This window comes from Polypterus senegalus, chromosome 7, assembly GCF_016835505.1.
Source record: "Polypterus senegalus isolate Bchr_013 chromosome 7, ASM1683550v1, whole genome shotgun sequence".
Taxonomy (NCBI): Eukaryota; Metazoa; Chordata; class Cladistia; order Polypteriformes; family Polypteridae; genus Polypterus; species Polypterus senegalus.
Window position 1 is genome coordinate 134,724,067 of NC_053160.1, and position 27,677 is coordinate 134,751,743.

The 27,677-nt window shown below is 33.9% G+C and overlaps 1 protein-coding gene across 1 annotated transcript in view; it reads left to right on the forward strand.

The window, feature by feature from the left end:
• The window catches only part of LOC120532863 (ras GTPase-activating protein 1-like), a 183,507-nt gene that overhangs the window by 150,299 nt on the left and 5,531 nt on the right, over positions 1-27,677 (forward strand). The window contains exons 17-24 of the mRNA XM_039759308.1: positions 5,438-5,597; positions 8,890-9,032; positions 9,145-9,260; positions 10,219-10,305; positions 12,633-12,700; positions 16,669-16,757; positions 17,677-17,754; positions 23,771-23,902. Coding sequence (XP_039615242.1) covers positions 5,438-5,597; positions 8,890-9,032; positions 9,145-9,260; positions 10,219-10,305; positions 12,633-12,700; positions 16,669-16,757; positions 17,677-17,754; positions 23,771-23,902 — 873 coding nt within the window. The remainder of the gene's footprint in view (positions 1-5,437; positions 5,598-8,889; positions 9,033-9,144; positions 9,261-10,218; positions 10,306-12,632; positions 12,701-16,668; positions 16,758-17,676; positions 17,755-23,770; positions 23,903-27,677) is intronic.

Below are 27,677 nucleotides of genomic sequence, written 5' to 3' on the forward strand. Positions count from 1 at the left end.
AGTCTGCGTGGATATTATGAACTATCAGATTTGTTCAAGTTCTATTTAAATTTTAAATAGAAGGAATTTTTATTTAGTCGACAGAAATATCTTTGGTAGGAATGGTAAAAACAGACAGGAATATTATTCGTGAATAAATCAACTCAAACCTTAAACAACTTATAATATTTTGCTCTCCATAAAAATATATCCTGTCTAAATTATACAAGTTAGAAATAAAGTAAACGTTAAAAGAACAAACATTCAAATTTCTTTACTCTTATGTAATTTTATATAAAAATAAACTTAGATTTTAAATATCCCAAAAGATTTTGCTCTCCATAAAAATATATCCTGTCAAAATTATACAAATTCAAATATGAACATGCTGCATAACAAAACCTAGAAATATAAATAAAATGTGTTCCTTTCAGCAATAACAAATCAAATCATTCAGTTGTCTTTGCTCATATGTCATTTTAGAGCTGGACGCCTGGCATCTTTTTTTGGCCACAGGTTCGTTTCTGTTTGGTGTGAGGTTCTGTGTTGTGGAGATTCTCAGGATGGATTGCAGGTGCTCATCAGTGAGGCGACTCCTGTGTGCTGTTTTGTTAGTCTTTATCACTGAGAAGAGCTTCTCACACAGATATGTGCTACCAAACATGCACAAGGTTCGAGCCGCATGTAGACGGACTTTTTGTTCTTCAAAGTCACCAAAGCGCCGTGCAAACTCAGTGCGCCAGTTTATCAGCAAAGTGCGATTTGGGAACACCGTAGTGACGACTTGGTTTAACATTACTTGGCAACAGGGAAAGTGGGGCAAGGTGCACTGGTGCATTTGTGTCTCCCATAAAAGCAGCTTCACTTGAAATCACTTTGTGATTGTGCACGGGTTAAAACGTCCGCTGAAGTGTCAGATTCTTATTTAATTATGCTGCTTTCTGTATCTTCTGCATTGCATTCAGGTTACCCTGATGTTTTGTCTCATAGTGCCGCCTTAGATTAAATTCTGTAATTACAGCCACATTAGCTCCACAAATGAGACACACGGGTTCAGTAAACATATACTCAGCCTCCCATCGGTTTTTAAAGGCTCTATTTTCAGAATCAACTTTTCTCTTCAGCATCGTGTGAGCTAGCTTCGCAATAACTTGCAGCATCATAAGGTAGACTTGATTAACGCGGTAAGTGTTCGGCAAGGCAGCTGAAGCGCTGCATTATGGGATCTGTAGTTTATTGTGTTACCAGCGCTTCATATACCCGGCTTTAATAACAATAATACAGTATATAAAATGATCTCGGGCCGGATATAATTACACGGGCGGATGTGGCCCGGCCCTTGAGTTTGACACATATGGACTAAATAGAACTTGAAAAGATATATTTTTCAAATGTGATCGCAATTCAGATAGAGTTGACGCACTACAGCCTGCATGCCTCAATAAGTCATCCTCCCTCGCTCTTACTTTTTACCGCTCATCTAATGAATACACTGAGTATGGCTTTACCAAAACAATCATTGATGGCTAATAAAGTATCCATTATTCGAGTATGTAGATCGGGTTATATATATATACATATATATATACCAGCGTATCGCAGCGAGAAGTAGTGTGTTAAAAAGCTAGAAAAGAAAAGGGAACATTTTAAAAATAACGTAACATGACTGTCAATATACAGTATTTGTTTTGTGAGTGTTACTGAGTGTTGCTGTCATCAAGGATTTGATTATCATTATTTCTTTCAATCAGGTTCGTATTTGTAGGATGTGTTGTGTTCAAGTTACATTCCGTGTTTGTCAATCGCTGTAAAGATGACAGGTTTCATTCATCGATTCGTTTCTTACTGCATCAATAAACAGCTCGCCTTCTTCTTTATCTGAGACCTGACACACTGCATGCACGGGTTTTTTACACTGTCTTCCTTTAGCGGACATTGACTTTTTCCAACGTGTGCTTTGTTTCCGCAGTAGTTGGATTTATGAATATGCTTGTATGTATCAGACGCTTCATATTTTTGCTGCCTTTTCAATTGTGTAATTGGTTTTGTTCAGCTCTTTGGAACTGTTGCTTTTATCTGTGCACTGCGCCAGTTCACGTGAGCCGCTCGTGTACATGCATCGAAGGTTCCCAGCTGTGCTGGTGCCATCTCGCTATGTCCATGGCTGTATTTAATGTTACCTTAGTCCTGGCACTTAAAACTTTCTCTCGCAGTTTCGCTGAGTTTGTACCAAACACCACCCTGACCATCTCATCTTCCTCTGCATAAGCACAGTCCTTAACCCGTGAATATTTAGTGGAGTTTGCTATTGATTGCCGCTGACGGACGGCCTTATATGGGCAGGCACTAAATTACAAACGCCAGCGCAGCCTGTCTATGAACTTAATTTAAAGTGTAGGTTTACATGTGCTTTGTTTCAAGTAGCAGAACTCATGAATATGGTTGTATATGTCACTCGCCGCTTCTTATTGTTTCGCTGCCTTCTCAATTATATAATGCATGTTTTCTTCAGCGCTTTTTTGAGGTCTTCCTGGTTTTCTATGTACTGCGTGATTACGGGAGGCGTGATGATGTCACACTAAACTCCCCACGGCGTTGAAGCTCATCTCCATTACAGTAAATGGAGAAAACTGCTTCCAGTTATGACCATTACGTGTAGAATTTCGATATAAAACCTGCCCAACTTTTGTAAGGAAGCTGTAAGGAATGAACCTGCCAAATTTCAGCCTTCCACCCACACGGGAAGTTGGAGAATTAGTGATGAGTCAGTGAGTGAGTGAGTGAGTGAGTGAGGGCTTTGCCTTTTATTAGTATAGATCAATAAAACACCCTTTTACATGTCAGTATATTTACATATTTTTAACATATCTACTGTACGTTTCTGTGTTGTCTAGTGTTTGCAGTAATATAGATATTTTTTTAAAGGCCTTACATTTTTTTTAATTTTAAAAAATTTTCTTTTCAAATATTTTAAAACCAAAATATTTTAGCCAAAGCCATAAAATGAAATTTTTTGATAGGCCTAAAATTTTTTTTTTATTTAATTTTTTATATATATATATATTTTTTTTAAAACCAAAATATTTTGACCAAAGTCATAAAATGAAAATTTTTGATAGACCTTAATTTATTATTTAAGTTTTATATAAATTTTTTTTATTATGACGGTCGGTTCTCTGCTGGCCGCAGCTGATATTTTACTTTGTCAATGATGCATTTCTAAACATTTTTGAGAAATTGAGCGTATAAGTTTAATACAAATATTTTGAGTCCATTATTAAAAAACAATAGAAAATTTACTTTCAACAAAATTATATAATAGTTTAATATGAAAAATTACATTATTTTATTTTAGAATGTGTTTTGTTTGTTTTTAATATCTAGAATAAATTATTTTCAATCAATTTATTATATAAATTTTTATTTTCTACAGATCTTAAAATGGCTGAATGTAAGAAAAAATTTAGACAATATAGTATTGAACTATATATTTATTCAGTAACCTACAAACAGTACTTTACCAATGTGCCTGATTTGCCACAGAGTTTTATCAAATGAAGCCTTCAGGGCTACAAGAACATTTGTCAAGTGTTCATACTGATAAAAAGATGGCGATTTATCTTATTTTCAAGCACTTAAAAGAAAAATTTGTGACACAACCGACATTGTCAATTTTCTTTTCAACAATATTCACTCAGGATGACGATGTGTTGCATGCTTTTTACATTTCATTGCTGATTGCCAGGTTGGGAAAACTGCATACTATTGATGAAGAATTAATTCTACTGGCTATTAGTGAGGTAATATGCAGTGTGCTTCACAAGCCAGCGTTTGATATTATTAAGAAAATTTCTTTAAGCAATAATGCTGTACAAAGAAGAATTGATGAAATGGCTTAAGATGTCGAATACTCATTATGTGCATATTTTAAACCATCTTGGTTCGCTATACAGCTTGATGAGTCAATTTTGTCAGGAAATGAAGCCTTACTTTTAGCATACGTGCGATTAGTCAAAGAAGAGAATTATTTGCAAAATTTTTGCAAACTGATACTAAAGGAGAACCGTTATTTCTTGCATTGGAAGAGTTTTTTTTTTTAAAGAAAAAGAACCCGTAGTAATATCTTGTCAGTTGCTACTGATGGTGCTCCAGCGATGATAGGGCACTACAATGGTTTTCTTGCATATTTAAAAAAAAAAATGTTGCTGAATGTATACGCTTTACACAATGTCATCCACCGCCAACATTTAGTTGCTAAAAACCTAAATGAACGCCTGCATAGATCATTACAGTATGTCATTAAAGCAATCAACAAAATCGGAAGCAATTCATTGAATGATAGATTGTTTAGACAACTTTGTTGTGAAAACGATAAAGAATTTAATTGCTTGCTGCTTCATACAGAAGTTTGTTAGCTATCAAAAGGTGCCTGTTTGGATTGATTTTATACACTCTTTGACTCAGTGCTAGAGTTCTTAAAAAACGAAGATGATGCTTTACGAGCCAATTTGATCGATTTAAAAAATGACAGACTTCTTTAACAAATTTAATGAAACAAATCTGCTGCTCCAAGGTGATGGACTGAATTTAATAAAAAGAAAAAAATATTATTTCTGTGTTTGTGGCAAAACTTCTTCTGTACAAACAAAATTTAGGACAAGGGAATTCAGCCAGTTTCTAAATTTACTAACAGTAGAAAAACATGATGAAGACTTACTTGCCTATTGTCAGTACTTGGAGGCTAAAACAATTGATAGAAGTAACAACAAATGAGGAATTGAAATTTAAATTCAAAGACGGTTACCAACTGTTTATACCTGTACTCTATCCTGGATTATGGGCTACAGTACAAAACTTATTAATTGCATTTCCTTCAACATATTTAGTGGAATGTGGATTCAGTGCGGTCACAAATCTGTTAACTAAAAAAAGAAACTGACTGCAAATAGCTGAACCTGGTCATTTAAAAATACTGGTGACAAAAATAGAGCTGAACATTAGTAGATTCATGTCAGTGCATCAGGTCAGGGCCGTCTTAACGCGTGGGCACGCTGGTAGGTAGGGGCACCAGTGCACTGCTTTGCCTGGGTGCCTATAATGCTGTTAAAACAGCCCTGCACCAGGTTAATCCTTCTCATTAGGATTATTTTTAATGTTATTGTATGTGTAAAGTATATGTTACTATAGTTGATTTTTTTAGATATTTTTATAATTTCAAGCTTCAAGGTGTCTGTCTTAAAACTAACTACATTTTACTACATAAAAAATTGTCACTGTGTGTTTGTTTTTGTTCACTTAAAAAAGGTAGATTTCCATGTGGGTGAGTAATCTTTTTTTTTTCTGAAAAAGGGGCGGTAGGCCAAATTAGTTTGGGAACCTATGATTTAGATGTCTGAGTTACAGTGTGTATGAAATCAAATACCAAAGAGGTTAAGATGTTCATATATTTGTTTTTCAGCTGATCTTGCAGAAGGATTATCACGTTATCTATGCTCTAGGCCATGTGTGTGGACAGGATCGCACTTTGCTGGCAAGCATTCTATTGAGGGTTTTTCGACATGAAAAATCTGAAGCACCTCTTTTAAGGGCGCTGAATGACAAAGAAATAAGCATGGAAGGTGAGGATGTTTACTATTATCCATGTCTAGATATTTTTTGCTAGTCTGAAATTATATATTATTTATTACATTTTTATTTTGCTTTTCAGCAGTTTAACACCAGTCCAATGTAAACTATGTGTACATTATTAAAAATATACTGGAAAATAAAATACATTATACTTTTGTTTTCCTTTACCTTCATTATTACGTCTGCCAATATGTCTTTTAATTACTGGCTTACAATATTACAGAAAACGTGTTCATGTTTTTGCACTACTGGAAAGCGCTATTAGATTTTTTTTTTTTTTTTTTGCAACTTTGGTTACTCTTAGTTGTCTGCAGCCTTGGTGCAATTAATTACCTTCTAATATATTCCCATTTCACATATCTTTACAAAGCTCTATTATTATGAAGGATTTCAGTGTGCCTTGATTTTTATACACTACACCATTTTAAATCCATGCTCAACTGAGACCAGTTTCTGCTGTTATGTAACTATCCTAATTAGTTTATTTTGAAAAATCACCCTAGAATAATTAATTGATTTTTTCAGACTTCATATTATTTAAATATGTCATTGTGTGCTTCCAAGTTAGGACACACCAAATGTTTTTCATATTTGATGTCCAGTCAGTGATAAATACTTTTATAGTGTCAACAAGTGCAAGTTGAAGTTCATAATTAAAATGAATGCATGTAAACATAGCCATCTTTTAGCATGTTTTGAAATTTCTATTTAAAGTATCTTACTGTAGTAAAGTTTATGAATTGTTGTTGCTGAAACCTTCTACTAGCCTATTAGGCATTGCTGGGTGACTACGTTATTCTAAAGATGGGCTCAGCTTAATTGACCTAATTCTTGGATTTAATCCTAAAGTACAGATATAATTTGTGGTCTGTATTATTATTTTTTATATATTTTATTGATTTTAATCTGAATCAAATAACATTCAAAACAATCAAGTCAACTTAACAAACCAAAATTCAACCCCTACACAAGAGAAAGAAAGGAGAGCCAGCAACCAGAGCAAATCTTCAAAAGCGGCAAGAAAGGAAGAATATCCTTTTCCCCAAAATGGAAGCTTATTCTAAAATGTTATTGATTAGATCCTGCCATATTTTTAAAAAGTTTTGAACAGATCCTCTAGGTCAGAACTGGATTTTTCCAATTTCAAATAGTATAGAACATCAGTTATGCATTGACTTAAAAGAGGTCGGGTGGAATTCTTAGAACTGAGCAAGATAAACCAATGTGCTAGTGGTGAGGTAAAAGCAGTTACAGTTTGTCCTTCTCCAGTTTAAGCCCATCTGGGAGTACATTACATACAGCTGTTGTGAATTAGGACTGACTGTGGCACCAAGGCTATCTTTTAGGCTTTCAAGGATTTTTGTCCGAAATGATGTTAATTTGGTATATGCCAAAAACATGTGGCCCAGTGAGGCTAGAGCTAGATTGCAATGTTCACATGTCATATCTTGCCCTGGATACATTTTGGACAATTTTAAATGCGATAAATGTGTTCAATCAAAGTTTTAAGTTGAACATTTGAGTGCTTTGCGCATATGGAGCTAGAGTATATTCTATGCACGACTACCTTCCACTCCTTTTCTCATATATTAAGTGAAAGGTCTTTTCTCCACCATCCCGTGGGATCTTTGAAAGGAAGGGACTTTTAAAATGTTTTTATATATTGTAGAGATGCTATCTGAGTCTTCAAGACTAAGCAATATTTCATCTGGAATAGAAATAGGTGGGAGGTTAGGAAAATTGGACAGGTTCCATTTAGCAAAGTTTCTGATTTGAAAGTAGTGGAAAAATTGTGTTGATAAGAAATTAAATTTGAAGCTTAATTGTTTGTGGGATGCAACAACATTATCTATGCACATATTCCAAATTTTAAATACTGCATATGCTTGAGAGGTTAGAAAAGGGTGGTTGTCTCATAGAGGTGCAACAGATAAATGCTTCTCTGTCTTAAAGTGCTTCCTTTATTGGTCCCATTTTCTGAGTGAATAAAGGGTTTTATTATATTTTTATTATATTGAATTATTAGTATATTGATGATGATTTGTATTTACTGGGGCATAAAGCAGAGAATATAAAAAAGTACCACAAGATTTTAATTCTATTGCCGATTAGGTTGGTGTATATTCATTGATATGTGCAGATGTCCAGGCCTTTTGGCCTGTGTATTATTCTGATAAATTAAATGAAAGCTATTAACCTTGGACACCTACAGCTTTTGTCGGTAAAATATGTGTAACCTAGAAATGTTGAGTATATAAATACATTAAATATAGCACTACATTTCATTAATGCAATATGCATGGTAAATGTTCTCTACTCTGCTATTTGTAATCAAGTCAAGTCGGGGAGCATGCACTGGTACAGTGCATTGCCGCACCCACTACACAATGAAAAAACTCGGGATCCCGGTTGGCAACCCCCCCAAGCAGACACGTGGTCCAGTCCCACCCTCCGGAAATGACCCTCTATCTGCTACAGCCAGGTGTTCTGTGGGTGACCCTTTAGCCTGGTCCAGCCACTCTGGTCCTCGACAATGAGGATCTTACAATCCGGATCACCCTCAGGGATAAACATACCACATAGCCATAGTTCCATAACTGACGCTCCTTCACAATGCAGGTAATGTGCCTCATTCGGGACCATGAGCAACCGCTCATTCGACACAAAGTCAAACCAATGGTAGCCAAGGATTTTCCGGAGAGCAAGACAGGAAGCACCAGGACTCTAAAGACTTGGACCTTCGTCCTTTTGCATAGATATCGGGAGCGCCACACACCCTTTTCCAGCGACCTCATGACCCCCCCCCCTGCTCTCCCAATCCGTCTACTGACTTCATAGGAACAGTCACCAGAGACATGAATGTCACTGCCAAGGTAAGTAAAAATGTCGACAAGGTCGACACTCCCTCCACTGACAGACACACTATTTGTAATGCCTTTTTGTTTAGTTTCATTCAAAAATTATGTGAATGGTTAAAAAAGGTAGTGGTGATGGTTTTGCTTTTTTCATTGCATTTTACATATGTAACATATAGTGAAGTGTAAAGTGCTATATAATACATTAAACAGAGAGTGAGAGTATAATAGATATTGACCTGATGAATGTAATTATGTTTATAGTGTGTTATTAGCTAGGTACACTAGACACAATAAGACTCGTAAAAGAAGGTGGTATTGATCCAACATTAAATTAACATTTTACTATGTTTATATGGATACCCTGACAGAAGGTTTTTAACCAAAAGTTTCATATGATTTTTTTTTTAATTTTATTTTATTTCAGATGAAGCCACAACACTCTTCCGTGCAACAACTCTGTCCAGCACGCTTATGGAGCAGTATATGAAAGCTACAGCTACCCCATTTGTCCACCACGCTCTTAAAGACACAATATTGAAAATAATGGAAAGCAAGCAGTCCTGCGAGGTACTTTTGCAAATTGTTTTTGATAATGTAATTTTTATGATTTAAAATATTTGTTGTTTAATTGACACTGTATCTTTCATATTTAAATATACTTTTTTTTTTTAATTCTAAGTTAAATCCTTCTAAGCTGGAGAAGAACGAAGATGTCAATGTCAACTTGAGTTGTCTGTTGAACATCCTTTCAGAACTTGTTGAAAGAATATTCGTAGCTGCTGAGATACTTCCACCGTAAGCATTTAATTTGTAGTATTAACATAATCGAGGTGAATAAAGTACTGTAACACTTATATATGTTGGTAGTTTACATAAGTTTTTCTCAGTTTTTTCTGGTTTATTTTAAAAATACCATACTGTTAGGTGTTTGAAATAAAACTTGTACAGTCTTTTGCTTAGTTTTCTTTAGACATTAATTCAAATGCTATTTCTATGTTTTATAGTATGCTTTTACTGTGGGTGGAAAGATTTCCAACATTGCTTATTAATTACTCTAAATTAGTTGCTTAATGACATCAATTGTGAATTTGTGCATTTTACAAAAAGTTTGTTCAAATTATCCTTTCAGGGGTTTTAAAAAAAATTGTTTAGTTTATTATGATGCAGTGCCTGTCAGTTTATTATTCCAATGTAAACACAGCATATTACTGACCTCCTTGGAATAACTCAGTTTTACTAATCAGCAAAATTTACTTGATAAGTAGCAATTACTTAAATGATGCTTACAACCAAATGTAACGTATAGACAGTATAAAAATATGGGAAAGTTATTTTAATTATGATGTTTTTAACAAATGAGTGTTTACATTTCATATTTTTTATTTACTTTTCATAAGTATGTTTTACTCTAATGTCTCTTTTTAATCCTGAAACAGCAAGCCTGAAATAATGTTAATTGTAATGTCCATTTTAGGAGCTGTGTTTTATTTACCTAAAAACCTTTATTTGTTTGCCTAAAAACCTTTATTATTTTAATGAACTCTGTTATCTGTAGGGCAAATATATATATACGTATCAGGTAATTGTTTTCAAAATATAAGTTTCTTCATTAATGGTCTTACATATGTAGAGAGTGTTAAGGCAAAATTTGTAAGTATAGTTACTTGGAATTTATCACTCTTACTTGCCTATATTTTGCATAATGTATGAGGGTCAATATTTTTTTTCTTTTTTCATTCTTGCATGTCCAAAGAACTTTAAGGTTTATTTATGGATGCTTACAGAAATCAGTACAACAAAAATGGCCACACAACACAACAATGAGAACTAGAGTTGTCAGGTAGGTCTCAGATACATTACTGTAGTACTTTAAAGGTCAAATAATGAAATATTTTCAGCTAGAATTCTGTTATGTTTTAAAAGTGATGCAATAAGCCCAGATTTTGGTGTGATGCAAAAGAGATTTGGAAAATCGTTTGACTTTTTAATTTTTCAGTTTGCTTGCCAGAGGTTTTAAAAGATACTGATACCAAATTTCCATGAAGCGTAATTTCTTCAAATGATATATTATAATAATCAGGTGCTTAGAACAAAATGATAGTAGACAAGCAATATTTATGTGTATAACAAGTAAACCTTAAAATTTTTACATTGAGAACATTCCAAAGAGGCACAACAGAAATGCTTATACTGTACTCACTGCTTTTTGTGGTAGTTTTAGTTCTCATACAGCAATGACATCCAGTAATAAATGAGTAGTTAAATGGAGCCTATCTTTTGAAAGCCTTTCTTTTAAAGGTTTAAATACCTGGAACCAGATAATTATTCAATCTTCTGGTTCCACATTATTCATTGCATTAGTAGAAGAGCAGAATTAGAGTTGCCAGTCACCCAAACCTGTACAACCAAAACATTTTTAATGTAATTTTAGGGTCTTGGATGGGACAGCACTGATTTGAAGGCAGTGACCATTCCTGAATATGATGGCAGTTTATCAATGTAATTAATATTCTCAAACCCATTTAATCCAGTTCAGGATTACCTGGGTCAGAATATGACTTCCATCACTTAGGCCAGCCTTAGGTGTAGCACTAGTCCATGAAGTTCAGGTTTATACTCCAGCAGCTGGTACTGGAACTGCAAACGTTAAACACATTAGGTAATGTTAAAACAAAAAAAGGGGGTTTGGGGGGTTGCAGCAGAATCATGTATGAGCACCAGCTGAAACTCCTAACACAAACAGTTCTACTCCATGTCAATACTAAAAACAGTTTAAACAATAACAGCCTAAAATGGAGAAAGTAAACTAACCTATAGCCTTATGGCTTCTCCATAAGCAGTTTGGAGTCAGGTGTTCTAATCAGTGAGATTGGAGATGTGGGTTAAAGGTCCTCTACAGTATAAGAAAAGCTCACAGAGGTTGCAAATCACTGTTCAAACAGAATTGCAATATAACAAAATAGGGGAAGGCATATGGTTGTTGGTGGCAGAAAAGTTTCTACCTGTTGAGTCTTTCACTTGTGTCGAACAGGGCTTAGAAAAATCAATTGTATTGTTCTAAGCCATTTGTCTATTTTAAAAACGTCCGTGTCTCACACCCCACCCCATTCCATTGTTCTCTCTGATAAATGATCAGATATTGAAATGCACTCAAAAAATGTTGATTGCTCATAAAACGATACACTTTGCTTTTACTTTCAGTCTGCAAATAAAAATGCATATATAGGATTCTTTTAAATTGAGTTAATGAAGATATATCTATCTATCATTCCATGCATGCAAATAATACCACTTTTCCAGTTCCTATTCTCACTGCACCAAACCTAGCAATTCCTACAACTGTTGCCTTGTTTTGTCCTTTTTCAGGTAGTTTTTCTCAGAACATGTTTTAATAGCAGACTACCACTGAGAATCAGAGGAATATATAATGGATTGCATTTGCAGTTTTCATGCAAACTAATGTTATTTTAACGCTGTTATAGCTGATGAAAGTGATGTCAGTCTGCAGACACTGCTTGCAATTTTTTTTAGTTTTCCACTTTTGGTATTTTTTTTTAGTATTGTTTTTTATTCTGCTTTTTAGATACATTATAGTATTTATGTGATAGTTAAATATTTTAATGCCATGCTTGGAAGTAGTTAGAATGTGTAAAGCTGTATTATCCCATGTTAAAAGAGAAGCTACTAAACTATTTGTTTCGTATTCTCTTGCTAAAGCTGGTGTTATAACATTAAACTAAACTTACAAGGGCACAGATTCAGTCCAGATTTGTGACCTGAATCAAGATATTGCAAGTCCTCTTTGCATACACAATCAAATTAAAAGGATGTTTTTTCATGGCACTGTACAATTAAACTAAATATTCTACATTCACATGGGTTTTGGAAGTTACAAAATACTATTATTGTGTTTTTTAATTTATATTAATGATGATTATGTGGAAATGTTTAATTGGAAAAGTATACATATTAAAAAATAAGTAAAAATAGGATAATACAATTCTAAATTTAGGAAGATGCAATGTTTTGCACAGTTCTAAATATATACCTTGAAAATCTAAAATGTTTTGTAAAGTTAGAAAACTGAACAGAATAACATTTTATAATTCATAACAGCTTTTAAATTATTTTCAAAATTTATTCAATTGCTTTTTGCTTTTCATGCAGTGGGTTTGTTTTTTTGAGACTGATTTGTCCAGCAATACTGAATCCAAGAATGTTTAATATTATTTCAGGTATGTTTTCTTAAATTTACATAGTAGATGTATATATGTAATTATATAATATGTTTTTAAGCTTTTCCTTCAATCTTGCTATTTTGTTCAAGTACTGTACATACTGCTGTGTATATTATTTTAGCTGAATTTGTCCAAAATTACCAAAGTTCTTTAGCTTTCAGTTTACTTCATAGAACAGTTCAGGCAATTGTGTGATGCGTTTTCAAATGAATTCACAATCTAAATACCTTCGTTTTAATAGTTTTAGTAAAATTCAAAGCAAAACAGTTCACACAAAAAATAGAGAAAAATTGATATTACAAGGAAAGATAAGTTCTTGTTTAAAGAAAGTTATGTTTAAGACTTATTCTCTAAGTGTTACACTTTCAGATGTTCATATCAAAATGGTAAGCATGGTCACAAAATTATGACAATTTCCTGTTTGCAAACTTATTTAGAACTCCATGCTAGCAGCGAACTTGTTTCCTAAAAGACTTAGTTAACACTCAGTTTTACAGATATAGCTAAGAAAGTTTTATTTCATGTTAATTTACAGAAGGTAAAAGATTATATTATAATCTAAGTAGCTATGAGAAGGTGATATTCTATTGAAATTAAGCAAGCACTTAAGTAAATTTAACATTAACCTTCTAAAATTGGCTGTTACAATTATAAAGATTATGATGTCATATTTAATGCCATTTAAAAAGTAATCAAAAAAGTCAGTTTCAGTTAACAGAATAATTAACTTTAGGATCATTCTGTATATGTATTGGAATGTCCTTTTATCTTGACAGTTATTTAACTTGTGGATATTTTCTGGCCAAACATTTTCAGCAAGGGATGATTACAGGAGATTCTGTGCAAATCATTTCCTTTGAGGCAGAATTATCACAATATTTATTGCTTTCATCCATGCATCTCTCTTCTTAATCTGTTCATCCAAGGCAAGGTTGTGGGGCAGTTGGAGCCTGTCCCAGCAAGTACTGGATGCAAGGCAGCATCAACACCTGAACAGGGCACTAGTCATTACAGTATTACAATTCCATTGTATCTTTACATCTGACTAAATTTATATTAGAGAAAATAATCTCCAGAGATATGGTCATGTTCCCAAAATGTCCCGTAATGTCTTGAGAGGAAGATCATCTTGGCATCATGTATATTGATGGTTGCATAGCACTGGCCAGTTGGTGAACTTTATATTCATGAGTGAAAAGCAAGATGTGATTCTGAGGAGCATTTACCAAGAACAGTAATAAATTTGTAAAGCAGAATAAAACCTAGGGTAATGTTTTCCAATTAAGCAAATGGTAACCTAATTCTAGATTTCCCATTTGTCTTTTTTGGTACGTGGCAGATTTAGTGACAGCTACTTTACTTCTCTGCCAACTTAATTTTAAAGTTCAGGTTATGTGTATTCTTTATTTTCTACTTTGGCTTTAAAAGTAAAAGTTTTGAATCTTTTTCGGGCTCTACTTGTAAATAAAGAAAAGAATATAACATGCCCTAAAAGACTTATTTTGCACTTTTCCCAAGCATTTTAATTATTCATTAAATATAATCAATTATTTTTCAAAATGTTAACTTTAAAAAATATTAATTGTACCCCTTAATATTAATTGCTGACAGGCTTGAGTGATATATATAATATAAGCAGTATATATATATATATATATATATATATATATATATATATATATATATATATACACACACACATATACATACACACATACACAGTGGAACCTCGGTTCACGAACGCCTCGGTACACGTACAAATCGGTTTACGACCAAAAAGTTTGCAAAACTTTTGCCTCGGTTCACAAACAAACACTCGGTATACAAACAAGCCAGTTTCCCTTTTGGTTTGTACATGTATATATATGTGTGTGTGTGTATAAGATATATATATATATATATATATATATATATATATATATATATATATATATATATATATATATATACACACACATATATATATATATATATATACACATATATATATGTATATATATGTGTATATATATATATGTGTGTGTATATATATATATATATATATATATATATATCTATATATATATATATATATATACATATCTATATATATATATATATATACATATCTATATATATATATACATATATATATATATACATATATACATATATATATATATATATATATATATATATATATATATATATATATATATATTCCTATACAGACACACACAGGGGGTCCTTGGGTTACGACACAGATCTGTTCCTGCAATGTTCCTGTGATGTAACCCGAATTTTGTTGTAAGTCAAAACACACTCTAGCCTAAGTCACTTAACTGTCTTAACACATTTGCAAAATCATAATCTGTACAGTACACTGTACTGTAGTAACAGAAAAAATGAGTTTAAAAAAATGCTTACCTTTATTCCTTCTCATGTCTCAATTTTTTTAAGTTTTTATGGGAGTGAGAGTGGTAAACTCGCAACGTTGTATGTTGAAACATTGTAACCCGAGGACCCCCTGTGGGTGTGTATATGTATATATACACACACACAGCAGTATGTGGGTCATGTTCTGCTTATTGCATGTTTTACTTAAGTGGAACCAAATGTTTTCTGGTAACTTTGTCAGGTAACAGAGTAGCAATGTAAAGAAACGCACAGAAATTGAGAAAATGATACCCACAGTCATTTATACAGAGATGGCTTGATTTTAAGAGTGCAGATGTAGAACAAAATGAGGTATTTGTAATCTTTGTTTAAAAACCAATTCAGGTACCATAATCTGTTCCATCACCTCAAATAATAACCCGAGTAATAAATAGAAGGCATGAAAGTTTGTGGACTTATCCATCCTCCAACTGCCATGTACACCACACCTCTCCACATAAGTTAAGCTATGGATTCTTTCTCTCAAAGTGTGCAATCTAGTAAAAAAGAGTGTTAAATAGAAATATATAACTCCTGCTATTTTGTCTCATACAGCCAAAGACAAAGTTCATTATCAGCACTGTGGAGAGAGAACATATTACAAACTGCTGCCCTAGGCCATCGACTCCAGATACAGTACAACATTTCAAGTCATATGCTTGTTGCTGAAGAAAACCTCTAAAACTATAAATCGGTTTACGCATTTTGCAAATACAATTAATCTGTGATCCAGCAGAACCTATGAACCTTACCTTTGCATAACTATTTATTTTATCAAGGACCTAGAGCTGAAGTCAATTTGTCTTTAAACGAGACACTTTTCCCAATGATCACATAGCTGAATTAATAGTGGAGGCAGCATCATGGGACCAATATATTCAAAGCAGCAAATCTGAAAAAGTCGAGGAGACTGCACCTTTTTGCCCTTCACCTCTGAAAACTTTGAGTGAAATATATTGAAAATGAGAGTGTGGGTGTGTTAGTGACAGAGAGAGAGAGAGAGCGCAATACTTACTTTATTGAAGTAAAAATAGCTGCATTACTCATTATTTAAAAAAAAAGCATTACTATGAAAGCCTTATTAAAAATATTTAATTATTTCGCACAAGTATTACTTTTTTTAACACATTGCCTGCTGCACTTTAATATCATGTACATGTGCACTCCAGCCGTTTGGTGACAGCTAGTGAGAAAGAAGTTAAGAGTGCAATCAGGTAAAAAGAATTAAATAAAAGTAGTTCCAGTATATTTATAATATACAGTATGGTAAGTGTTTTTGTTTTCTTTTTTCTCATATGTTTACCCTGCCAGGGGAGTTCTCTGGTTTTTTTGGACCTTAGAAAAATATTTACATTTTTAGAAAAAAGGTGTCCATTGTTTGAGAGATTTACCAAAATATGTTTCCTTTTAAATGTCATGAATCTTAAGTTCAAGTTTATTTAATTAAACATGTACTTCATTACTACTTTCTTTAATTGTAATAGTGTACTTAATTATTTTAAATCAGACTGAAAGCTGGTAATTGTTTATTTCTTCTTCATGAACTGCAGATCCGCCTTCTCCCACAGCTGCAAGGACTCTTACTTTAATAGCAAAGGCTGTGCAAAACTTGGCAAACTTGGTAGAATTTGGAGCAAAGGTAAGGAATGAGACTATAATTCAGTAATGATGATAAAAATATGACTACATAAATGAGCTAGTAGAGATTAAACTCCTTTATGAAATCCATATGGTCCTATATCCAGAAAAATTAATTACATTTAAAAATAACAAGGATGTACTTTATCAGAACACGGTAGCTTTAAAGGAAACATCACAGTGAATGGAATAAGACACAGATTAACAGAAGCCACAATCCCACCAGCAAGAGTGGAGTTTTATGAAAGGTTACCATTCAAGTGCAGAAACAATGAAATGTTTAAGAGAAAATCATGTTTCTTCTATGTTATTCAAGCTATATTTATTAGCTGAAATACTTTTTATTCTCAGAAATGTTTTTATTAGTTTATCAACTTGTATAATTAATATTTCAATAATTAAATGAAATGTGTTTTTTTTTTTATTTTCTTTTAGAATTAGAAAATTTGAAAGTCAATCTTACTATAAATGTTAATATAGGTATGATTTAGAAATGATAGTGAAATAATGAGAATAGAATAGTTTGAGGGTTTGCTTAATTAATCTCTATTCTCAGTAATTTAAAAATGCAATTTCTTTATTCAAACACTTTGGCAGTAGCGTTTATATACTTTTAATATGACTTAAGCAGCTGGTGTTTCAAATTTGCATTTGCTACCTGTTGTTATATTGCATATATGTTATCATATATAATTATGCTGTAAGTGCTTGTGGTTAGTCTTTCCTCTATGTATAGTTGAAATATCACTCTTGTATTGTTTGCAGCTTTCCTAAAATAAGTGTCTTTTTGACATGCATAATTTTTGAAGTGAAAATATATAGATCCTGGAATTTTATATTTATTTTTTTTAAGATTAAATGTTTTGGATAAATTAAAATAATTATATTAAGTACCGAGTATGTTGCTGTCTCTTTTGCAGGAACCTTATATGGAAGGAGTGAATCCATTCATCAAGAAAAATAAACATCAAATGATTATGTTCTTAGATGAGTTAGGGGTTAGTAATTGTATTATATTTTGTTTTTATGCTAAAATTACAATTTTGTAATTTGTACAGTTAATTACATTTTATAAATATATGAAGATTTTGAAGCAAAAATACAAATGTTTAATATTGTGAGTAATTATATATAAATTAGTATTTTTCAAACAGATATGTCATGCATTAACTATATGTTTAAATAAAAAGTGAAGCAAATGTTTTACTGGACCTAGATTCATGTTGGAAAAATGCTACATAGAATTATTGTCAATTTGGCACAAGAGAAAGTGCTTCCCTATTTTTTTTTTCTTTGCTTCAGGTGTAGGAGTTTGTGCATATACATATTATGTATGTAATATTTGTATATATTTATATATATATATATAAACATATATATATTGTGTGTGTATAATTTATTTTAATTGTTTTACGAAATGCTGTAATTATGTCATCAGCTATGATCCTTCAACAGAAAGAAACACCTCAAATTTTTTCAGTACTATAACCATCAAGAGGGGCATCCGAGTTTATTCTTACTAATGGCCAGTTAGCTCTGCCTTCTGATAAGCACATCTCTACAGCCTAGATCACAGGTGTCAAGCTCCAGTCCTGGAGGGCCGCTGTGGCTGCAGGTTTTCATTCTGATAATCTTCTTCATTAGTGACCATTTTTGGTTGCTAATTAACTTCTTTTTCTTTAGTTTTAATTCACTTCACTCAGGCCCCTTAGTTGTCTCTTTTGCCTTAATTAGCAGCCAAACAATAATGAGAAACGAAACAAGCCTCCACATGACCAGCTCACCTGTGTCCATCACACGATATGTGAAAATAAAGTAAGGTGGAGGTCTCAGTAAGGTTGATCTCCGAGTTCATCCAAACATTTTAACGGTGTTGTTAGAAAAAACAGAAAATCAACAGTTTTGGAAATGTCTGCTGTGCTAGAATGAGAGCAGCAACAAGCTGTGGAATTAAATAACGAGTTTAATGAACAGCAAAAATTATAGTTTCTCATTAAGAAACTAGTTAGAGTGAAATTGGTTGGAGTTTGACGTTTCAGTTTAGCTCGTCATAGTTTGGCTCGTTTCACATCTCATTTCTGTTTGGCTGTCATTTAATAAAGAAACAAATCAATTCAAAGGGCTGAACTCTTCTAACAAGGCTATTAAAGTGATGGGGAAAGGAAGTTAATTAGCAGTGAATCCTAGTCAATGATTAGGAAAAAGGTTAGAATGAAAACCTGTAGACACTGCAGCCCTCCAGGCCTGGAGTTCGACACCCCTGGCCTAGATAGCCTAATACAGCTTGAGACAATGTAAAAAAAGGTCTATAATATCTATAAACAGATATTGTTTGCATGTATTTTCACTTTACAGTCATCACTCGCCTATCGCAGGGGTTACGTTCCAGAACCCCCCTGCAAAAGGTGAAAATCCGCAAAGTAAAAACCATATGCTTATATGGTTATTTTTATATATTTTAAGCCCTTATAAACTCTCCCACACTCTTATAAACATTTCTTGCACAGATATACAGCATAAACCCTTTGTATTCTCATAGATATTTGGTAAGATTCATTGAAATTATGTATGTAAACACACTGTTTATATACAGTAAAACCTAAATAATATGTGGTGTTGCTGTTCCCTTCCTTCAGCATATCCAAAACTTTTATCTTTTTGACAGTCGTTGGCATCTTCCATTGGCGCTTGGGCACGGCGCCTGAAGCAGTAGCAGGAGCAGATCGTTTTGGAGCCATAACAAAGAGCTTGACTATGAGCGAGACAAGACTTCCTGGTTAACGCCCCGGAATCAAATTTGCCACTCCATCGCTGAGCCAATCAGCACACAGGAACTTAACTGCATGCTCTGATTGGGTAGCTTCTCAGCCATATGCCAGTAGCATCCCTTGTATAAAATCAACTGGGCAAACCAACTGAGGAAGCATGTACCAGAAGTAAAAAGACCCATTGTTCAAGCAGAAACCTGTGAAGCAGCAAAAAAAGTGTTATATATTTAAATATGCTTACATTTAAAATCCGCGATAGAGTGAAGCCGCAAACGTCGAAGCGTAATATAGAGAGGGATTACTGTAAATGTTACTGTATGTTTTCAGGTTAAAAAAAAACCAAAAAACTTTCTCGGAGTGTGCTGCTTAAAACTGCCTACATGTATTTATTTGTGAAAAGCGAAACAAAAGGTTTTAATCAGCTAAGCACATTACATAATAAAGTAAAAACATATTTTTCTATATAAATAGATTTTGAAAATGACTTCATACTTGCATATTCCATGGAATCTATAGGTAAAAGGCAAGTGGCATTACAAACTGATTGCAAAATTACCAAACCTACAGTTATTTAAGTAATGAAAAAAAAGCGCTTTATATATTCTGACGCTGACATTATATATTCAAGTTTTGACTTTATATATTCAGAAACAAGTTTTGACTTTATATATACCGACGCTGACTTTATATATTCAAGTTTTGACTTTATTTATTCCGACAGTGACTTTATATAACCAAGTTTTGACTTTATATATTCGGGAATGACTTTATATATACACAAGTTTTGACTTTATATAGTTAAATTTAGTCATCATTGCATTACTTTTTCTTTACCATAGAAATTTAAAGACTAAATTCAACTTCCATTCCTACCAAAGATATTTCTGCCGACTAAATAGAACCTACTTATATCCAAATTCAAGCTATTGAGCTGTCACCTGCCTGCCTGAATAAGTCACACTCGCTTCGCTCTCACTTTTTTACCGTTCATTTAATCATGGCTAGTGGCGGAAAATTTATAAAATGGAAGGATTACACTGAGTATGGCTTTACCAAAACAATTATTGATGGTGAATCGATTATTCATAAAGATTCAATTGGTGATCTGTTTTTCTGTGTTAACCTCATATTTTTTCATACTTCTCAAACCAAGGGGGTGCGAGGGTAAAATGAATCGGGAAGCGCTGATCAATGTAATCGGTGTACCAGGAAATCATGCATTGACAGAAGTTCCCCTTTGCTTGGAATTGAAAATATGATTAAATGCATTATTTTTTAACGCGTTATGGAGCACATGCATCGAAGCTTCTCAGCTGTGCTTGTGCTAAGAAAAGGAAACATTTTAAAAGTAACGTAACACGCTTGTCAATGTAACCTTTTGTAAGTAGTGCCTGGAGGATTCAGTGTGGAGAAACTCTAGAGACAGCGTGTGTATTAACTTGTGGATTTTTCTGTGAGTATTTGGTAGCAGTGTCACAAAGTCACTTCCGTAAGACTGCGTTAGCTGCGGAGCTCAGCTCCGAGCGAAATGAGGTGAATGGGAGGGGAGATGATGACGTGACTCCCCCACCCGCCTTAACTGTCAATCCCCCACAAACACAGTCTCTTGGAATTTGCATAAGCACAGCCATTTTTAACTTGGTTACAAAGTGATCAAAACTCTCGTTTATATCCTGCGTCCTCTCATTAAACTTGTATCCCGCATTACCTGTGGGCATGACAAATACCAGCAGCAGCGTGTCTGTGAACTTAATTTAAACTTTAGGTTTACACCGTGCTTTGTTTCTAAAGTAGCAGCACTCATGAATATGGTTGTATATGTCACTCGCTCGCTTCTTATTGTTTCGCTGCCTTCTCAACTATATAATGCATGTTTTCTTCAGCGCTTTTTGGAGCTCTTCCTGGTTTTCTACGTACTGTGTTGACAGTTCACGTGATTACGTGGGAGGCGTGATGATGTCACACTAAACTCCCCCCACGGCTTTCGAGCTCAACTCCATTACAGTATATGGAGAAAATAGCTTCCAGTTATGACCATTACGCGTAGAATTTCGAAATGAAACCTGCCCAACTTTTGTAAGGAAGCTGTAAGTAATGAGCCTGTCAAATTTCAGCCTTCTACCTACACGGGAAGTTGGAGAATTAGTGATGAGTCAGTGAGGGCTTTGCCTTTTATTATTATAGATACATATATATTTATATATATATATATACTGTATATAGCAAAATCCCCATGCTTCACAGCGACGAAGAACTGCTTTTAAATTTTTACTAAGAAGAAAAGAAAACCTTTTTAAACTGAGGGAAAATATACCAATAACTATTTGTTAAGGATCTCTTTGTATACCACGTTGTCAGTTCAGCAGTCCGGTTGTAATATGACCAAGCTGTGCACTGAGATTACTTTTGAGAATGCAACATATAGTTTTGTCCAGGAGGAAAGCAATGTTGTCTCAAATCAATGGCAACCTTTTGTAGGGTGTGTCCCTGAGATTTATTAATTGTCATCGCGAAGCAGAGCCTTACTGGAAATTTGAGGCATTTGAATTGAAATGGGAGATCAGAGGGTATAACGGTGAAGCCAGGAATACATTCAGAGTGTGGCGCTCTGCTGTTTTTTTGTGTAGCTGCCTTCACACAGCTTCTCCGATGCTTTATAAACGAACGCCATATAAGGCCATCGTTTCTCCTTGCTTCGCGGTTCTGTACTGTTTTATTGTTCGTTTATTACGATTATTATAGTTATTGTGTAGCTATTCGAGACTTTACTGTTCAGGTACCCATTTCCTTTATTTAATCTGCGGCTTGTACGTTATTTTTTGTTCGTTTATTACGATTATAGATATTTATTGATTCCCTTCTTTAGCTGACGGCCTACTCATATAAGACGCTCCGCTGGTTTTTTGTGAAACAGCCTTTACACAGCTTCTCCGCTATTTTATAAACGAACGACATATAAAGCCATCACCTTGTCAATTGTGTAATGCGTTTTTTGAACAGGTTTGATGCATGAAAGTGATCACTCATACTGCGTTCAGTGAGTTCACGTGAGCTGCTCTCTTGTGTGATGTTGCGATGTCCACGGCTTTATTTAATGTTAGCTAAGACCCGGCACTTAAAAGTTTCTGGCTGCACTCCGGTTGTAATATGATGAAGCTGCGCGAGCTCACTCTTGAGAATGCAACGTATAGTTGTCCAGGAGAAAAGCAATCTTGCCTGAAATCAATGGCATCCTTTTGAACGGTCTGTTCCTGAGACTTATTACTTGTCATCGCGCAGCATAGCCTTACTGGAAACTGGAGGCATCTGAATTGAAAAGAGAGATCAGAGGGTATAAAGGGGATGCGAGGAATACATTGAGTGTGGAGAAACTCTAGAGACAGCGTGTGTATTAACTTGTGGATTTTTCTGTGAGTATTTGCTGGCAGCGTGACGAAGTTGCTTCTGCAAGACCGTGTTAGCTGTGGAGCTCAACTCGGAGCACATTCTTTTCCTACCTTGTCAATTGTGTAATGCGTTTTTTGAACAGGTTTAATGCATGGAAGTAATCACTCGTACTGCGTTCAGTCAGTTCATGAGAGCTGCTCTCTTGTGTGATGTTGCGATGTCCACAGCTTTATTTAATCTTAGGTAAGACCCGGCACTTAAAAGTTTCTCACTACAGCAATTTTAACTCCGTTACAAAGTGATCCAAAGTCTCGTTTATACCTTGTGTCTTCTCATTAAACTTGTATCTCGCGAATAAAGTATTCGGTGTCACACGCAGCTCTGTGCCCCAACACGGCCATCGAGCTAACGTCCATTACAGTATATGGAAAAAAATATGTTCCAGTTATGACCATTACATGTAGAATTTTGACATGAAACCTGCCCAACTTTTGTAAGTAAACTGTAAGGAATGAGCTTGGCAAATTTCAGCCTTCTACCTACACGGGAAGTTGGAAAATTAGTGATGAGTGAGTGAGTGAGTCAGTGAGAGCTTTGCCTTTTATTAGTATAGATTTGGATGGTGAACCCTGAATATATTGCCAGCTAGGGTGACCAGAGTATAGACAAGGCTGTGTAGCATCATGAGTCATATTTTTTAAATTTGTAAATCTTATATATTATTCTAAGATTCTGAATTGTTTTGTGAGTTTTTATGTTATAGTTGGTTTTTAATATGAGTAGCTAATGACAGATAATTTGGAGAAGCATTAGGGATATATCCTAAAATTGTTTCATTTTATTTTTCCCTTTTCTGCAGAATGTTCCTGAACTTCCCGAATCAGAGCACTTTACAACTGACTTGTCTCGTGATCTTGCTGCTTTACATGAGATCTGTGTAACACACTCAGATGAACTTCGCACTCTTAGCAATGAGCGTGGGGCACAACAGGTAAGAAAAGTCAAGATCACATTTAGTTAAATGAATTTTTGAAGCCATAGTTTTTATGACTGTTGTGAATTCTCAAATAAATCTGTATTCTAAGTATAAAAAGGTAGTGTCTTCTCCTTTTTCTCATATTAGTTAGGGAACATGTTAGAACCCAGAAACTTGTGAATTCAAGATTAGGGTGAATTTCTGTATGAATTTACAAAGTAATAAATATGAGTAAACTTTAGGAGAAATGGTTTACTTCCCATATCCACATGGATCTGTAGTTTAGGGTAATTTGTTGTTGTAAATTGACCCTCTTTGTGAGTGTGGGTATGTACATGAGTGGGTGGTATGCCCAAATATTTTGTCAGTTTTGGTAGATACCTTTAATATATTTGTATATACGTTTCAGAAACCAACACATTTTTAACAAAGCACATTTGTTACTGATTCATGTAATGATTAATTAACACATGTTCCTTTTACCTGTTGAAATGCCGATTAACACTCTGGTACTAAATATGTTTGACTGCAGGTAAAATACAGCTTCTATCTCATATTCATTTGAGCGAACATAGCACAAGGCACATCCTGTCCTGTCTTTCCTGTTTGCTGTAACTCCCCAATCAGGTTGAACTGCATAGCAATCTGGATAATATTCTTAAATGGATACACTGTTATTACACACAATTTATATACAAGTATTCATACAAAGCATTACCTTGACGGTACTAAATTATTGGCACAAAATCACTTTACCAGTTTCGTTTTTTTCATTTTTCCTTGTTTTAATATGTTTTTCACTAATTATAGCAAACCAGTAAGAAAGTGCTCTCAAAATACATACCAGAAGAATCACTTCATCTGGAACACCAAATTAACTAGCATATCGGCCCTGTCCAGGGCTGGTTCCTCTTTTGTACCAAGTGCTGTTCCCTTAAGTGGATTGAGTGTATGTGATAAAGTTAATGTTATTACAAATTTCTAAATTTTTAAAGGTAAACATGAAAACTGTTTTAGGGAAAAATATTACTATTTCATGCTTGCTCAGTAGTTAGAATAATGCTCTTCAAAGGAAGATTAATTTTGTTCGTTCTTGATATTTTTTTTTGGAACAAAATGGCAATACCTAATTTTACATTGTATTTATTTGTGTGTCTTTATAAATGACATGTTGATTCCTAGAGAGATGATGTACATTGTAAATGGTGAAGGAATTTGACACTAAAATGTAATGGAATTTCATAAGAGTTTCCTTTGAGTTGTATATGGATTTCCAGAATATGGCATTCATATATACACCAGTGTACATAATCATTAAACTGCTAGAAATTACTGTTGGGAGTCATAGAAATTTATATTTATAGCCTGAATAATTATTAATTTTAAAATTATCGACAACCATTATATACAATCTACAGTACATGAATCTTGTACTTATGGTAACTTAAAAAAGGGCACAGAGTAAAAAATATACATCTCCCAAAGCAGACAGTGCAGTCATTAAAAGAATTTACATTTGCCGTATGTACCGCTATTTAATCAAGTTGAATTAAATAAATTCTTTGGAGTCCTAAAACCCAGGAGCTGAATTACCCAGTGACTTGCATTTAAAATGCATAATAAAAAGCAGCCTGTTTAATGTAATATATTCACCCGCAAAGTCAAACATTCAGGATTATCAGAGAAGGACTTGGAACAGAAAATTTCTCTATATGCAGATGATAAGGTACTGTATATATCAGACCCACAAAATATTGTGCCTGCTGTCCTAACAGCACTAACAGAATTTCAGAAGATTTCTGGCCTCAGAATCAATTTGAATAAAAGTGTGCTCTTTCCAATGAATTCTCAAGCATACAATATTAGATTGGACACCTTTCTTTTTATCATTGAAAATCAGCAGTAAACATAAAGATCTTTTTCAACAAAAGTTCACCATCTGTATGGAAAAAATTAAGGAAGACTTGCATGGATGGTCAACCCTTCATCTCACTTTAGCTTGAAGAATTAACATTGTTACGATGAATATCCTCCCTAAGCTTCTCTTCTTATTTCAAAACATTCCAATATACATCAATAAATCATTTTTTAAGAAATTAAATTCAACCATAACCTCATTTATTTGGAATTTAAAACATCCACGTATCCAAAGAGCGACCCTACAAAGGCAGAAGGTGGCATGGCTCTACCTAACTTTCAGTTTTTTTACTGGGCAGCAAACACAAACTATAAAAACCTGGACATGGACACAAATAGATGAATATACACAGGTTTTGTCCACAATAGAAATAAAATCCTACAGTCCTTCTTTATATTTTCTGCTTTGTGCCCCAATTAATACAAGTTATTGCCGATATACTAACAACCCAATTGTGCTTCACTCACTCAGAATAAGGAACCAATGTAGGAAGTATTTTAAGATAGAGAATCTTTTATCGGTGGCACTTCTGCATGAGAACCAACTTTTTCAACCCTTGCAAACATATGCAGTTTTTAATATCTCGAAAACATTTGGCATTAAATCACTTATTGAGATCTGTACATAGACAATGCCTTTGCATCCGACAAACAATTACACACCAAATTTAACTTTCTAGCAACACATTTCTTTCACTATCTGCAAATTAGAAACTTGTTAAACAGAACCTGCCCAATTTTTCCCACCTCCCTCTATGCTGGAAAAAATATTGCTCAGTTTCGAGGACTTAGACAGCATTTCTGCAATATATATAAAACCATTTTACAGTGCCTCCCTTTTAAAGATCCAAGAAGACAGTGGGAAAAAGATTTCTCACTCAACATCTCAGAAAAGGAGTGGAAAGTAGCAATCCAGAGAATTCACTCGAGCTCCATATGCGCAAAGCATACAATTATTCAACTCAAAATTATATATTGAGCACATCTGTCGTTTAAAATTGCCCAAAATGTTTCCAGGGCAAGATCCAACCTGCGAACGCTGAAATCAAGTTCCAGCCTCACTGGGTCACATGTTTTGGGCCTGCACCAAATTAACATAATTCTGGACCAAAATGTTTCAATGCCTTCCAGACAGTCTTGGTGTCTCAATCCCTCCTAACCCATTAACAGCTGTGTTTGGTGTTCTTCCAGATAGGCTTAAAGTGGAGAAGAACAAACAAACTGTAATTGTCTTTACTACACTATTGGCACGCAGACTTATTTTGCTAAACTGGAAGAATACAAACTCTCATCTTTTAAGTCAGTGGGTAACTGATGTTTTATATTATTTGAAATTGGAAAAAATCTAATTCTCACTTTAGAGGATCTGTGCAGAAATTTTTCAAAACCTGGCAGAATCTAATTAATAACATTTTAGAATAAGCTGTTAAAGCACTGAGGAAGCAGATTCTCTCCCCATCTCTCTCTCTCCTCCATTTATCTTTATTCACTTATTAATTCATCTATTTACTTATTTTTACTAGTTGTAAATTTTATTCTGCTGCCCATGCTCTCTTTCTCAGTGGTGGGGGTTGATTTGTTTTGAATCCTATTTTTTTAAAATTGATCTATTTGTTTGGAATGATGTGTGATTTCAATAAAATCAATAAAATTAAAAAAAAAAAAAAAAAGAACAGCTCTACACTGGAAATTGTGAGGGAGTGTGTGATATTGTAATATGCCATACATATAGATAGCAATAAACAGCTTTATATGTTAGCAAATTAAAATGTACAATTCTGAACAAGTAGCCAGTACAGGGAAATGAGTGAAGTAGTTTTATTGTCATGTGCTAAAATTGAGTACAGAATTCTATATGTGCTATAATGTATTT